At 44.1% G+C, this 16586-nt stretch overlaps 1 protein-coding gene and 1 non-coding gene across 2 annotated transcripts in view; one reads left to right on the top strand and one right to left on the bottom strand.

Annotated features, from left to right (window-relative positions):
• lrp5 (low density lipoprotein receptor-related protein 5) overlaps nt 1-15778 on the top strand; it is a 54616-nt gene extending 38838 nt beyond the window's left edge. Inside the window, exons 12-29 of the mRNA XM_035642199.2 lie at nt 730-946; nt 1031-1184; nt 1958-2093; nt 2290-2534; nt 3236-3420; nt 4054-4202; nt 4406-4583; nt 5590-5786; nt 7543-7745; nt 8038-8228; nt 9255-9464; nt 9552-9677; nt 10474-10710; nt 11104-11214; nt 11318-11557; nt 11648-11790; nt 11864-11961; nt 13004-15778. Of these exons, the coding sequence (XP_035498092.2) occupies nt 730-946; nt 1031-1184; nt 1958-2093; nt 2290-2534; nt 3236-3420; nt 4054-4202; nt 4406-4583; nt 5590-5786; nt 7543-7745; nt 8038-8228; nt 9255-9464; nt 9552-9677; nt 10474-10710; nt 11104-11214; nt 11318-11557; nt 11648-11790; nt 11864-11961; nt 13004-13328 (3345 nt within the window). The 3' untranslated portion in view covers nt 13329-15778. The remainder of the gene's footprint in view (nt 1-729; nt 947-1030; nt 1185-1957; nt 2094-2289; nt 2535-3235; nt 3421-4053; nt 4203-4405; nt 4584-5589; nt 5787-7542; nt 7746-8037; nt 8229-9254; nt 9465-9551; nt 9678-10473; nt 10711-11103; nt 11215-11317; nt 11558-11647; nt 11791-11863; nt 11962-13003) is intronic.
• Nucleotides 15779-16216: 438 nt separating this feature from the next.
• trnap-ugg lies at nt 16217-16288 on the bottom strand. Its single transcript has one exon. It is a non-coding gene; the product is annotated as a tRNA-Pro (tRNA).
• Between the last annotated feature and the right edge of the window lie 298 nt (nt 16289-16586).

Raw genomic sequence — 16586 nt, 5'->3', positions numbered from 1 at the left:
TCAGCTGATAAGAAACTACAGATATGAAAATCCTCATGAAGTTTTAATGCCCTTTAGATCTGATGCCTGCAGAGGCTGTGGAAAGAGTTTGCATTTGTGTCCCGGGCTGTTGTTTTGCACGGGCACCTGACAACTACTGAACATCAAAATGGAAAAATTTTGTTTTTTCCATAAACAGAAAAAAACACAACGGGAAAAACTGTTGTTATTTAGTCACAACTGTGTCTGTTTGGTAGGTGAATGAATCAAGTGGTCGCATGACAGGCAACGATAAAATACATGTAATTTCAGTCTGTGCATTGTGACTCCTGATGTGTATTAATGTTTCTGTTCAATACAGACACATTAGTAATATGTAACTAATTAATGATTGATACCTTCAGAATCATAAATAAACATCAGACATGAATATAGATGTGTTATCACTAGTGCTGCATTTGTTGTGTGGGCCTTGTAATCACTTGAACGTTTTTCTTGTCGTCACAATAAGCATCTTATGAACAGAAGCATGCTGCATGCTGCTGGCAGATTTAGTGTCTTACCTAAGGACACTACAGTTAAATTTTCCCCACATTCTTTAAGATGTGTTTTAACTTTGTTAAATGTTTTGTATTATATCCCTCAATAGCTGGCAGTCGTTTGAACCACTAAGAATGGAAGGCTGCAAGAAGGAGATATATGTATGCACTCTAAACCTTTCCCTGTCTCCTCTGTGTGCCGACGTCTCAGGTGATCAACGTGGATGGCAGCAACAGACAGACCCTGCTTGAGGACAAGCTGCCTCATATCTTCGGCTTCACTCTGCTGGGGGATTACATTTACTGGACCGACTGGCAGAGGCGCAGCATCGAGAGGGTGCACAAAGGCACGGCGGTACGAGAGATCATCATTGATCAGCTGCCGGATCTAATGGGGCTGAAGGCCACGAAAGTGACAGAGACATATGGTAAGAAGACGGGTTTCAACAGCGGAACGTGCCTAATTCAATGTGAAATGAAGTAAATGTTAACCTCCTTCAAACTGTGTCCAGGTACAAACGGCTGTGCAGTGGATAACGGTGGATGCAGTCATCTGTGTTTCTGGCGACGGCAGGCGGTCAGTTGTGCCTGCCCCATGGGCATGGAGCTCCTGTCAGACCTGCAGACATGTGTGGTGCCAGAGGCCTTCCTGCTCTTCACCAACAGGTACATACCTGCTACCTATATTCCACTGTACCTATATTCCTCTCATGTTATTTATATACAGTTCTTTAAAAAAAAAAATTACAAAAAAAGACACGTCAGTATCGTGGAAAAGGACACAAAGCACCTGAAACACAAGACATTCTTACCCCAGTGTTATCAATTACATCGGACATCTTCAAATGAATAATGTGGTCCTGGGGACACCAACTTTTTGAGTTGAGTTTTGAGTACAGGTCTGTCTGCCAGTCTGTCTGTCTGTTTGCCTCTCTGTGTTTTGTCTGTTTGTTTGCCTGTATGTCTGTCTGTCTAAACAGTTTTAGCAAATTATAGTCACAAATCTTGACATGTAGTTGAGATCAAAATGAAGGTCGAAATTGAAGATAAATGTGTCTACACACAATGTTCTATTACACTCATATTTATGTAGTAGTGAGTTCTCATATGTCAGACAACATGTTGACAGGCATCATATTTCCATTATAATTAGTTTTGATCATATTCCAAGTTTTTCTTAAAACAAAACTGTACTGAGGGAGTGATGTTTTTTCTATCATAGATAAGAATATTGAATGGCTTTGTTCTGTTTTTGTTTCTTTAATTCTTTCAGTGTCTCGGTCTTAATTTGGTTTCACTCCCGTTTGGTCGATCTGGGCTCAGCTTATGTGTTCTGCCCGAGAATCAATTGTTGTGAAAAATGACTGAATTAGTGTTGGATGTGGTCTTACCTTGTATTGAATCTGTCCAACATTGTCTCATGCTCGTCCTCTCCTCAGGGACAACATCAGGAGTATCTCTCTGGGAACCAACAGCAACGATGTGGCCATCCCTCTGACAGGGGTGAAAGAGGCCTCGGCACTCGACTTTGACGTCTCTGAAAGGAGAATATATTGGACAGACATACAGGCCAAGGTGAGCCAGGTGTAGACACAAAAATTGAAGCTGTCATTGAATTTTGTCAGATTAAGTGAAACATAAAGTCAGAATGCATGTCATGAGCAGTTTGATGTTTATTTTACCTGACATTTGTTAGACATTGTATTTATTCCTCATTCAGCAGTTTGGTATAGTCATCATTTGTCCTCCCACTCTGTTTTCCTTCTTCCAGACAATCAGCAGAGCATATATGAACGGCAGCTCAGTGGAACATGTCATAGAGTTTGGACTGGACTACCCAGAAGGCATGGCAGTTGACTGGATGGGTCGCAACATCTACTGGGCCGATACAGGCACCAACCGTATCGAGGTTGCGCGGCTGGACGGACAGTACCGCCAGGTTCTGGTCTGCAAAGACCTTGACAACCCACGCTCACTGGACAACCCTCGCTCACTGGCATTGGACCCAGCCAATGGGTAGGACTGCATTTAAAATGCTTTGACATATTGACCCAATTAGTTAACTATTGCAAAATCTACGGCACAGTGACATTTGACTTGATTACATATATATTTTACATGTGTGTAACATAGAGCATAGCAGCCCTGTGTCAGTTACCTGTAACACGCTGGAGATTTACGTCTCTCAAGCGCATGAGTTGGTGCCAATGACCTCATGTAGCGTGCCTCCTCCTCACTCTGTCTGGGGCAGTGAGAGTGCAGCGATGTCACTCTGTTGGTATGTAGGTACAACAGACATTGTCCCGCCTCTTTTTCCCAATAACCTCCAACTGACATGCTATTGAACCAGTTTTTTTGATATAACAAGGCCAAAGACATCACTCGTCTTCCACGACCAAACCACCTCGAGACACTTCTGTGTGTGTGTGTGTGTGTGTGTGTGTGCCTGTGCCAGCGTGCTAAACTCTTAAACACATGCCCCTCTTCATGATGCCCTTGCCCTGAGCTTTCAACACACTTGCCTGGAGGCATCTGATGTCATTTCATGATCACATACCCATGTTCACGCAACTTCAAAAAAAACAACTTCAAAGTGGAAACAGGTTCCCGTAGATGATCCATACAAAACAAATTGCATCAGATTTGAGCTCTTTGTGATTGATATAGCAACTGTCTCACGTGTGTCCCAGACTGAATCAGTGCTCTTGTCTCTGCAGCTACATGTACTGGACGGAGTGGGGGGGTCGACCTCGTATAGCCAGAGCCTACATGGACGGCAGCACCATCATGACCCTGGTGGACAAAGTGGGCCGAGCCAACGGGCTGACAATTGACTACATAGACCATCGACTCTACTGGACAGACCTGGACACGTGCATGATTGAAAGCACCAACATGCAAGGTTTGGACACACACGTACACACACATTCTATCACCAGGGACCTAAATAAAAAAGTAGTGGGTACTGCCCCCCTTTGTGGGAATGATATTTCACTCTGCACACACACATAAACAGAATCAAATCATTTTCCACAAGATGTATTTATTACAAGAAGGGTCTTCTGCAAATCATGTAGTGTTTAAAGCCCACACATTTTCCTTTTTTCTCTTTTTTTACAGAATTACAATCCCTGTATTGTGATTGTACATAGTACAACGCAATTAGAAAAATAAAATCCTACCGGTGCACAAATATTCAGACAAAAAATAAGAAAAAAGAGTATAGGCAGGAAAAAAAAATAAAGATAAAATATAGATAAATATATGTTATGGATTGATGGCAGTAGATGGTGAAGATATTACACTTTGAGAGAATGAATCAGAAATATGAAATATGTTTATTAACAGAAGGTGCGTAGAATTGTACACTTGGTGCAAAAATCAATTACTTTTGGAAACTGTCAGTGTATTTGATCAGTTCCCTGATGTTTAATAGCCTGTTTGTCTGTGTTTTGATGGAGCTGAAGCGTCTGCCAACAGATGGTTTGGTGGGGTGGGATTGGTCCTTTTTTAAAGGTTGTCTTGTCTTCTCCAGGCCTTCAGCGAGAGATTATAGTCGACGACCTCCCTCACCCCTTTGGTCTGACTCAGTACCGAGACTTTATCTACTGGACAGACTTCAATCTGCGCAGCATTGAGCGAGCAGACAAACGCAGTGGACTCAACCGCACAGTGGTGCTGCAGGTATGGAACCGGTTCAATGTATGAGTCAAGTTCCAGCAAATTAACCCAGATTCTGATTAGTACTGTTACTGTGCTCCTAACTTGTACTTTTATAGATGTGGAGAAGAGGAAATCATTTGGAAGTTTGTTTCATTTCTTATTTCTGCCACTTTTGTCATTAAAATGATAAAGATTTCACTGTTGATGTGTCCTTGTGTCCTCAGGGTCAGTTGGAGCTGATGCTAGACATACTGGTGTTCCACTCCTCCCGCCAGGACGGTACCAACGAGTGCTCCCATAACAACGGCAACTGTGCCCACCTGTGCTTGGCTACACCCGCTGGTTCCCAGTGCCGCTGTGCCTCCCACTACACCTTGAACCCCGATGGACGAAACTGTAGCTGTAAGTGCAGAGAAGCACAAGTGTAGCGTCTGGTTTGAATGACAGGACTGGCTGTGACAACAGATGTATATAATGTATATCTCCAACGAACTAATTCCATCAGCGCACAGCATAATGCTTTCATACTCATTTCTGCTCTCATTCATTTATTGTTTTCCGTTTCCTCAACAATATTTTTCTATCAATTTGCAATCGTTTAGGAGTTAAGGAGAGAACAAGGGCATTTGTTGAGTTTGCATCAACAGTAGGAACAGAGACAGGGCAGTGTCTTACACATGATAAACATATGAAGATATGATAAAAAAACATAGTTACAGTGTCAAATATTGTAGAGTCTTCTCTCCCTCTGTCTCGCTGAGGAGGAAGGGGAACTCCAATACCATTATTTGTAACTTTAAAAAGAGAACTTTTTGCAACTGGTATTGTCTTATCTATAAATGAGTGTGAGTATTCTGAAACAAGAAACTAGGTGTCTAGGTAATGACTACACTCATACCAACAAAATGGCGTCTTAAAGATTCCTTGGAGTAGGCTGGTTTGTATTGGAAATAGATAATTTCGCCTCTTTGAGATAAAGAAAAAGCTCCCAGGTAATTTGTAAAACATTTCAAAACAGTGAGATGTGCGTGTGTGTGTGTGTGCGTGTGTGTGCGTGTGCGTGCATGCCCAATGGTGGCTTGGAACGTGTTTTAGGGGTTTCCCCCTTTCTGGAAAACCATGAAATAACCGAGGTTATAGGTGAAAGGATTGCAAAATCTGCACACACACACATGCAGAAGCAGAGTTTACTCCTCCACGCCCTCTCGACTCCAGGGATCATCGTCCCCAGCCCCCTCAGCTGTTCTGATGATGTGTGTGTTTAGCCTTCTGGGTTTTCACCCTGCGTGTTTGTCTTTGTCTTTCACAACACACACTGAGCAATCTTGAGCCTTTTTCTTGCCAGAAGGAACGGTGTGTCCACTAGGCGAGCTCACTCCTTCATCCATCCTCCTCTCTCTCTCTACAGCTCCATCTAGTTTCCTGCTCTTCAGTCAAAAGGCCAGTATTAGCAGGATGGTGTTGGGAGAGCAGAGTCCTGACATCATTCTGCCCATCCACGTCCTGAGGAACGTCCGAGCCGTCAGCTACGACCCGCTGGACCGGCTTGTGTACTGGCTGGATGGACGACAGAACATACGCAGGGCCAGAGACGATGGCGCCATGGTAAATACACTTGTTGTGTAGAGAGGATAAAAACATGTCTTAAGAATATTTTAGAATATAATTCTTCTTTGCTTTTGATGTTGTTTTTTCTCCATCACACCTCCCAGGCTCTGTAGGTTTGTCCTGTTTGTGTTTTTGTGTCGACTTTACAGCCCTTGTAAACCTGTAATGATGTGTTGGTTTAAAAATGCAGACAGCTGTAGTTAGATCATTTTTTAACTGGAGTGTCTCCAAAAAAACAAATGAGCAGATGGAGACTCCTAATAACCACGAAATAACTCGAAGAAGGTTAACAGTCATTGTAAGGCTCCACCCACCAGGCCGCGACTCCATCTCCCCTGCCATCGTGTGGTTCTCACTTTGACCCCGCCTCCTCCCATCTGTGACACATGGCTCCTTAACACACCTTAGCATTCGCCCCCTTCTCTCTCCACCTGTCCAAGTTTCTCTTCCGCCAACCCACTCTCCAAATCATGTGTATATTGGAGATTCTATCGTGAGGGACTTCATCAAAAAATTTGCTCTGACTTTTTGATGACCCGATGCTAAATTGTCTGACATTATGGAAAAACAGAATACCCACTCGCCCAGGATGTTGTCATCCAATGTCTGCTCCAGTGACCTTCCAAGTCAGACCTCTGAAGTCATAAAACGTAACTTCAGCAAACCCTCAGTCCTTGGTAAACAGATGGCTGCATTTACAGCCTGTAACATGTGCAGCCTCCATCTGCTGTGATAGTGTCTACCACGAGGGCCTGTGTTCACGCACTCAAACCGATCCTTCATTCACTCATTTCGGAGCTCCCCCTCACTCTGTCTATTCTCCATCGCATGCCCTCATCCACCCCTAGTCAATTCTGGTCTCCCTCAGCAAGCTTCTCCCTCCTCACACTGGCTCCCCCTTGGGGTTGGGAGTGTTATCTGCCTCCTCAATGGGCAATCCTCCATCTAAGTCTTAAGACTCCCCTCCAACAATACCTTCCGACACCTCTATCCCCAACCACCGAATCCCTGTACACTGGACACATTCTCTCTCCCTGGTAAAGCAAGGGTTTTGAGTAAATACTGCATGGCATTCCATTAAAATTTTGTTAAAATAACTACTATAGTCTACCCCTTTTTGAGATGTGGATTTTAAAGAGTAGAACCACTACCCCTTTCTTGGCACATTGGTGAACAGACCACCTGAAACCAACAGCAACTTTATTCATGGATCGTCTGATCTTCTGTCATTTATGGCCTCTTGCTCTGATTAAAGGTTAATACTTTGGGATTTTTTTTTTCTTTGAGAGAAACGTTATCCGAATCACTGAATCTTAAATGGCCTCACAAGATAAGTTCTAGGGGTTGCTAGATGTTTGTGGAGAAAATATTATATAATATTTTCAAAATCAAACAACATTTTTATTTTTGACTTTATATCAAATTGTCTGTTCCAGTGATATGTCAACTTACCAGCCTGGTTATTATGGTTGGTTGCAACTTGAAACATTTGAGAATCACTGGGTTAAATGCAAGTCGTCAAGCAGATGGAAACACCACAGTTAGTGAACTGCACCTCCGAGAGAGGAGAGCAGACGAAAGGATAAGCAGCGCCACTGGCTGGAATGTTGTTGACAACAAACACACATGTAAACACAATGGCTATTATGGAGGTCAATAAAAAATGATCAACTTCATGTCCATGTATCATAGGATAAGTGGATAACAATCATCTTGACAGGCCTACTTATGACCTCGCTGTGTTCGTTCCCAGTCCATGATAGTGAGCAGCACTGTTCAGCCAGTGGACAACCAGCTTCATGACCTGAGCCTGGATCCATACAGCCGCCACATCTACTGGACCTGTGAGACAACCAACACCATCAATGTCCAGAGGATGGATGGACACACCGTGGGGGTGGTCCTGAAGGATGACACGGACAAGCCCCGAGCCATCGTGGTCAGCGCTGAGAAAGGGTGAGGCTCCTTTTTTTATTTTGATGGCTGCACTGCAGAAGTGCTTTGTTCTTAAGATATGTTGAAATCCAGTTGTCATGACAGCCCAGGGAAATTACCGCATGGAACTGGAAGTGTAAATGCGTGAGAGGAGGAAAGGCAGGATGAATGAGAATTAAACTACGACTGGAGCATGCACGAGAGTCGTCTTCCCGACTAAACATTAGAACTGATTACTGAACTTGTTGAAATATCCTAGTGAGAACAGAGACAGTGTCCTATACTATATAAATGTGCCTGTGTTCCTCTGCAGGTACATGTATTTCACCACAGTGCAGGAGCGATCAGCTAAGATCGAAGGAGCCAGTCTCGATGGGACCGAGAGAGAATCTCTGTTCACTACTGGACTGATCAGACCAGTAGCTCTGGCTCTGGACAATAAACTGGGGAAACTGTTCTGGGTCGACGCCGACCTCAAGCGCATTGAGAGCAGTGACCTTACAGGTGGGTGACCGCAAACACAAAGCACTGTTTCAAAGAAGGAGTTGTCAGGGTGGACCTGTGACATTTTCTGTAATAATCTGACTAACAGGCTCATTATGTTTCGTTTCATGTCATCAATAAATATCCAGAAAATATCTCTGAACTAATGAACAGAGAATAGTCCCACCTCATTGTCTCAGGTGTTGTAAGACAGGCAGCAGAATTGACTCTCTGGTGATTTTGTGCTGGATTCACTGTGAGAAGTGAGGTGAGCATCTCTCACCATGGCCAGTAATTAAAAATGATGCTCTCTCCCTCTCTTCCACCTCTCTGCCAAATATTACACAGGCACTTTGGCTCTCTCAGTAAATGTCACATCTGAATAAAGTCATACGAATGTACGAATATACAGTATATTGTCAGTCAGAAAATATAGGAAGTACATTGATTGCATTTAGTTACACCACTGCTGTAGAAGTTGCCGTGCCAAAATCTGCAAATAAAAATCATAATATATCTATATGACCTCTCGGTTAAATTAGCTAGCCATGATGATGATGATGGTGACATGGTGGACTGTATTTTCATTTTGCATTACTGTAAATTGTTTTATGTATATTTTTAGGTCCATTTTGGTTTGATATTTTAACACCAAATTCATCTTAATATAATTTCAAGTCAAATGAGTGCTTTTCTCGATGTGAATATCTAAACATAACTATTGTCACCTTTGTTGACTTATATTTGTATCTAAGAAAAAAATTCTAAGAAAGAGAAAACTGGCCACAACTGGTCACAAATTCTCTAAGAGTGACTCTGTTTGTACCACTTGTCTTTTGTCTTTAGTAGAGAGGTTTTCCACCAGAGATAACTGACAAGTTTATCAAATCTTCATCATAAATCCCAAGCCAAGCATATTAAAGGGACACAATCCATTTATTTAGAAAAAAATGTTTTTATAAGCTTTCCAATGTTGTTATCAGAAATCCAAAATTGGTCAGGTTGAACTAATTTCACATTCTTATGACATCACGCCATCCCCTCCAGGAGCCAATCGCATCGTCCTGCAGGATTCAAACATTCTCCAGCCAACAGGGTTGACAGTTCTGGGAGAACACCTGTACTGGATCGACCGGCAGCAGCAGATGATAGAGCGAGTGGACAAACTGACTGGGGACGGACGCACACGCATACAGGGGCGGATATCATACCTGACCTCCATTCACGCTGTGGAAGAGATGGACCCACAGGAGTTTGGTACGGATATATGTACTGAGTCTGTGTTAACGGGGCCTTGATGAGGTAGGAACAGTTTTTAGTAACGACCATTTCCTCTCTCTCCAGCATCCCACCCTTGTTCCCGCGACAACGGGGGCTGTTCTCATATCTGCATCGCTAAGGGTGATGGTACACCTCGCTGTTCCTGTCCGATGCACCTGGTGTTACTGCAGGACCTGCTGCGCTGTGGAGGTGAACTACGAACTACAACATCACAATGAGTATCATGGTGCAGTCTGACAGAAGATACCTTCATGGTCATTTCTCAGTGGAACGGGCCGAGACACATTCTGCTTCGCTTGGGTTCAGAGTTCAGCCGGATTGAACTGACGTGTGAAATCACAAGGCTCTCCAGTGTCCAGCCAGTGTGAGGGGGTGGGAGTGAGGGTGGGGATTAACCCTTCATTCAAAGAGGGATACTGGTTGTCTGTAGTGAGTGCAAATCAAGCTTCCAGAGTCTGAAGGAAAAGTGCAGAGGCACAGAATCCAAGTTGCTTGAAGTCCAGTGGGAAGTGGTCAGCGCTCTTGAGTAGTGGGACCTCTGTCCTTAAGAAGTACCAACAGATTTGCTGACCATTATATGACCGTGTCTGATTGGCCAGCCAACTGGCCTGACCTGAACCCCTTAGAGAATCTAGTGGAAGATGAGACACACCCGACCAAACAATACAGAGGAGCTGAAACAAGGGCTTCAACAAGCCTCAGCAGTTCCACAGGCTGAGCGCCTCCACGCTGCACTGATGCAGTCATTTGCAGAAATGTATTATATCTTTTTTGAGTGATCTTAGGAAATATTATGCTCTAATATTTTGAGATACCGGACACACCATGCCAGGTGGCTTTTGGTCTGACTGCACCAGGATATGGACACGCTGCAGGCTCTTATCTCTGTGCTCTCCTGACATCCATTGTTTACCTTTAATGTCACCTCCTCTTACTCTTCTCCACCACGCTGTGAACCAATGTCGCCCTCCGTTGTCTCTCTCAGAGCCCCCCACCTGCTCCACGGAGCAGTTCACCTGCTCCACTGGGGAGATCGACTGTATTCCCATGGCCTGGCGGTGCGATGGCTTCTCTGAATGTGAGGACGGCAGCGATGAGGAGAACTGCCCCGTCTGCTCAGCCTTCCAGTTCCAGTGCGACAAAGGAGGCTGCATTGACGCTCAGAGGCGCTGCAACGGCGAACATGACTGCGCTGATAACTCGGATGAGCAGGACTGTGAAAGTAGGTTTTTAGGGATGAACCGTTTCATGTATAAGTAGTTTTTGATCATTTTCCTCATATTTTAAAAATACCATAATGATACTGATAACCCTGATAATTTTGGTCACTATAACCTTGATGTCAAATATTCATACCGTTACATCTCAACAGTGGAGATGAGCTCAGATGACGTGCAGTTTAACCATGCCCACCACAGAATCACACATGATAATTGACTTTATTAGAAATTATTATCATGATGATAACAGTCAATCATAGGAGCCTTATTATCATCAGATTTAGTCATTGTCAAAAATAAATGAGACCAAGTAAAGTGACCCATTATTTATTATTAGATTATTTCTATTAACGAATTAGTATCTTAACATGTTTTATTATCATCCTGTGCTCCAGCCATCTGCCCTCCCAACCAGTTCCGCTGTGGTGACAACCAGTGCATCACCAAGAAACAACAGTGTGACAACTATTCTGACTGTCCCGACGGATCAGACGAACTTGCCTGTGGTAAAAAACACTGAAATTACTTGTACAACATGCAGCACCTCCTATTGTGTGTACTCCTTCCAATCTCTGGATCTTTTATTTTCTTTCGCTTTCCCTTGTGTAGAGTATGTGTCACCTCCCTCCAGTGGGACCCCCAACACGGGGCCCAACACCATCGGTCCGGTCATTGCCATCATCCTGCTGGTCTTTGTCATCGGAGGGGCTTATTTTGTTTGCCAGCGTGTGGTGTGTCGACGTTACAAGGGCCCTAGTGGGACTTTTCCTCATGAGTACATCAGCGGTACGCCCCATGTGCCCCTCAACTTCATCGCCCCCAGCAGCTCCCAGCATGGCACCTTCCAAGGTGAGATCAGACACACTGCTGCAGTGGTTTTATACGCACTACGATACTCATGTGTTATCGGATTAGTGAAATGCGAACTGCTGTGTGCAGGGATCTCCTGTGGGAAGTCCATGATGAGCTCCGTCAGCCTTATGGGCAGCAGCAGCAGTGGAGCTCCCCTCTACGACAGGAACCATGTGACTGGAGCCTCATCCAGCAGCTCATCATCCACCAAAGGAGCCTTCTACCCTCAGGTACACACACACACAAACACTCTGTCTGCTGTTGTCTCTCGACTGTCAAATAACACCTTGATATTGTTTGTAGATCTTAAACCCTCCTCCGTCCCCGGCTACTGACCGCTCGCTCTACAACGCGGAGATCTTCTATTCGTCCAACAGCCCATCCACCACCAGATCTTACAGGTAATGTCTCACATGGACTATGTCCAGAAGCTTTACCTCTGGGCTTTGCCGTGATGACACGTTTTCAAAGAGCCTTTCAGAGAATTTTTCATGAAATGTGTCCAGAATTCTGCAGAGAACGTTATAATATTGTAGAATATCTTGTATTATATTTCCATTTGATGAAAAGAAGCATGCAGGTTTGATTAAGAGCTGTACAAGGTGATATAGTATAAAATAAACTGTGTGACAGAAGTCCAAGGATGTGGTCAGTGGAAGCAAACTACCAAATCTCATGTAAAGAAAGACACATGCATGAAGAGAATATATGTTGAAAATATAAGTATGTTAAGGAACAACTTTATGCACTGTAATTAAATTCAACATTCATACAGTACCTCTATAATCCCATTTTAATTTCATTCGTTACTATTTTTAAAATTCTAATTACATTTAACATTTTTTTATAGAATTGATAATATTCTGTTGATGCTCTTTCTGACTTTTCTCTCCATATATGTAGAATATGTCATAGAGACACATTTGAATTAGTAGTGATTGTTATTATATTTGAATTATATTAGACTCCCTACATTTGTTCCATCAGCCCAACTTTATATCATAGATATATGAGACTTGTTGGGCTGCACTGGTTCCAGGTGAACACAGCTGTTGTTGTGGTAAATAGGCAGCCTCTATGGTTATCAGCTGACTTCACAAGAAGGCTACACACTGGCCATTACAAGCACCGGAGATGACTCCTAGCCTTCCTCGAGTTAATAGACAAAAATATAAAAGAACATTTTCAGACGTCTTTCAAAATACCAGTTTCCCATTTTTCGTCTTTCAATAGTTTGCCTTGAAGAAAGACCTGGAGCCAGGGCGTAGATGTATAGAACATTTATTATTATTATTATAATTACTTATTAGTGTAGATGTTGTTGAGCAGACACACTGTTTCCACAGTATCTACATTAGTGCTGATGAGAGTTCATAGACAGATTCAATGTAACAGCAGTGAACCTGAACCCTTAACTGAACTTACTGTCCCCCCCCCCATCAGACCCTACCACCCAGTCCGTGGCGCGGCCCCACCCACCACGCCCTGCAGCACGGACGTCTGCGACAGCGACTACACCCCCCACCACCTGCCGGCTGGGCCTCCGTCGTCCGCGGGCCGCTGGAAGGCCACGGGCCACAGCAGCCACGGCAAACACAACAAGTACTACATGGACCTTAACTCGGACTCGGACCCCTACCCTCCACCGCCCACTCCTCGCTCCCAGTACCTGTCGGCCGAGGAGAGCTGTCCCCCGTCCCCGTCCACCGAGCGCTCCTACTTCCACCTGTGCCCCCCTCCCCCCTCACCTTGCACCGACTCGTCGTGACGCTCCAGCAGCCGCGGAGCTCCCTGAGGAAGTAAAGGACTCACTCCGAACTTTACCAGGGAAAGAAAACTCATGTGCCAACTTCAGCCCCGAGCGGCTCACACATGCTGCTTTATCTCAGCTGCTTAGGCTCCAGTGCCTTGTTCTAGGTTCCTATGTCCCACTTTGGTTCATATCATCATTCCAGTCGCCCTGGTGTCCTGCTCTAACTGACTCGGGGAAGGCTGAGGACTTGAGTCCCGTCCTTCCTTTCTGCAAGACACAAGCAGCTCCACTTTCATCCCCATTCCACCAGAAGAAGAAAACTTCCTTTGCCGGGCTGCTTGTTGAGAAGAACATTTCAAGACACCCCCCCCCCCCCCTCCAAACTCACTGACTGAGTCACCAGTAGATGTGAAAACCACGAGTCCAATGTCACAAGTTATCCATTAAGCATGGATGGCCTCCCCAGGCCCCCCTCACAGCAGACCAGCAGCAGGACTGTACATAGTGTTTAAAATAATATGACAGAAATAGGTCAGAGATGAATTATTTTGCTATTTTATTCATGCTGGCTGATACACCGCGCCACGGAAAAGGACAGATGGATGATTGGAGAGAGTGCAGGAATGACGTATGAATGGTTGTTCGCTTTTTGTAGGCAATTCATAGAATCATAGATGATGACTGAATGAATGTGTCAAATTAGGAATGAGTGAGCGGATGGAACAGGGCCAAGATCAAACGGTGAAATCTTTTGTACATTTTTTGATATTGTGTCCCTCGTCATTTCAAATTGGGAATATCCTCTGCCGCCAGTCGACGAAGACGAAGCCTGCGGTCCTGATCCCGTGAAACGACCATGCGACGACGACAAACCAAATGAATATCATGATGTAAAGCTATTGTACATATGTTTAATGAAGTCAGTGAGCGAGCCGTGACCTCTTTCATCACCTTCTCTTTAGTCCCATCATCACGTTTACCAAAAGTACGTTTGCTGCTATCGTGTACATACTATATCAGTTACTATGACATATAATTACACAGGAAGCCCAAAGGTTCCACTCTCGTACTGACTGTAGACCATGAAGCTATTTTACAGTTAATAACACAGTTTTCCTATAGTGGCGTCTCGTATTTGTATTTCTGTTTTGAGTGTAGCTTATTGTGTATGTTTCCGTGTCTGGTTTGAAGGAGTCTTTTTGGAAATAGAAAAAGTGAAAGGTGCAAAAGACTTTCTAATCCCTAGTGGTTCCAGTACACCGCTGAAGGTTTCCGTTTGCGTCAGATAAATCTCTGTCCATCACAAACAGCATGTTTTTTAACGTCAACTAAATGAATCGCACAAGACAAGAGGTTCAAACCCCCGTCTGCTTCCCACAAGAGAACAAGAGAAGCTGTTTCAGACTTGTTCCCCTCCGGTATCGTGGTCCTGCAACATAGTGAATCCTGCTGTGGAATTTGAATATATTGCCACTAAAAACATCCGCAGAAACCTCATCACTGCAAAACTGATTCAGTGGTTCGACTCACAGTTAGTATTCTTCTATCTGTGCGCGCTCTGAGGTCTGAACTACTTTCTGGACATGTTGTCGAGGTTCTTCAGACACTCTCATCTAGCCAAGGGGGCAACATGATGCTCCCGAGGTAAAGAACAGAGCATCTGAACACCTTGTTTCCTGTCACATATTTAAAACCATTTGAAATTAATATCTGACGTGTGGCAGACGATCGACGACAGCATCAGCGGTGGTCCGACTGATTCCTGTGCTCACGAGTATGCGTCGATGTGGGGCCATTGTTCTTTGTACAAGGCAACACTTATCTGATTTCACTACAGTATCATTCACTAACCATTTACCGAATGTTCATCTTCACAGTTAATCTTTACAAAAACCACCTCTCGGGACAAATTGTACACGTCTGTGCCCACTACCTTCAAGGCTTCTGAGGATACCACGCTGAGCCTGTTGTTTGTTATTCAGGATGTGTAGTTGTGGAGCATGTTACTGGTTGTGTTCCCTCCTCGGTGTCACATTCAGACTGATGTCACCCCGGCACTTAGTCAATATCCACTCAGCTCCTACAGCCGTCTCTGGATCCCAGTGTGTTCTTGTGTGAGTTCTCACAGTCCATCGCGTCGTGTCCCGATAGGAAACTATTGCAGCACTTTTGAGAGGCGGCGAACTGCTGTGGCCAGGATGCATCCATCGTGTCAGGCGACAGTGGAGCTGCAGCTGCGGGTAGAAGTCCAGATAACAGAGTTGAAGTATCATCAGTGGGAACTCTGAGCAGCGCCGCTCGTCTGTGTTCAGGGCTGTCGGCCCCCCCCCGATTCAAACCACTGTGTCAGTGAAACTCCTTGAAACCCAGTATTTGTTGTCCGAGCTAAGAAATGCTTTAATTTACACTTGTGACAATTTTTGTATCAAAAGCATTTTATATAATAAAGGTTCTATTTTAAGGAACACGCCGTGTCTGTGTCAAGTCAAGGAACGCTGACGATTCCTGTAAAAAGCACCACATCACAATACAACACAGCAGTGACAGTTACGATAAGAGCAGTAATCACAGTGGCTGTAGTATTCAATAACTTTAGCCACATTTGAAGCCATAGACATCACTGCAGACGTTTTGACACGTTACTGTAGGAAAAACATTAGATGAATCTCAGGTTGCACCAAGACGAATACTGCACTACTGTAGCTGTATTAGTTGAAACAACAATACTGTATATATATATATTTAATCGGCGAGCATACAAATAAATGTAAACACGATAATAATATTATATTATATAGAAGGAGCAAGGCAAAGAATATATAGAGTTGGCAGAAAACACCTATTTTTACACAATAAACGTGGGTGTGATCTATGAATCAACTGCAATGCTGAAAATTGAGACAGGGCTCGTCCGGGATTTGAACCCGGGACCTCTCGCACCCAAAGCGAGAATCATACCCCTAGACCAACGAGCCAATATTCGCACACAGAACACAAGATAACAAATCATCGTGATAGTCACTTCTGGGTGTTTGTGGTGTTATGTCGACATCTAGCGGGGAGACGACGTCATCGCGCTGTGACTTTCATTTCTATCAACATCTGCCAGAACCTAACTAATAACTGAGGCCCCACTTTAGTTTTGACCTGTTTTTTTTAGTCGCCACAAACAAAGCCACACCAGCCATTTCTTTATTCATATTTACAATAGAACATGGCTTTGTGTGTGTTTCTCAGTCATTATGAGCAGAGTCTTGTTGGAGGCACCGTTCA

Source organism: Scophthalmus maximus, chromosome 7, assembly GCF_022379125.1.
Source record: "Scophthalmus maximus strain ysfricsl-2021 chromosome 7, ASM2237912v1, whole genome shotgun sequence".
NCBI classification, from domain to species: domain Eukaryota; kingdom Metazoa; phylum Chordata; class Actinopteri; order Pleuronectiformes; family Scophthalmidae; genus Scophthalmus; species Scophthalmus maximus.
The sequence above is the reverse complement of the archived record's forward strand: the minus strand, read 5'-3'. Positions and strand labels throughout refer to the sequence as shown.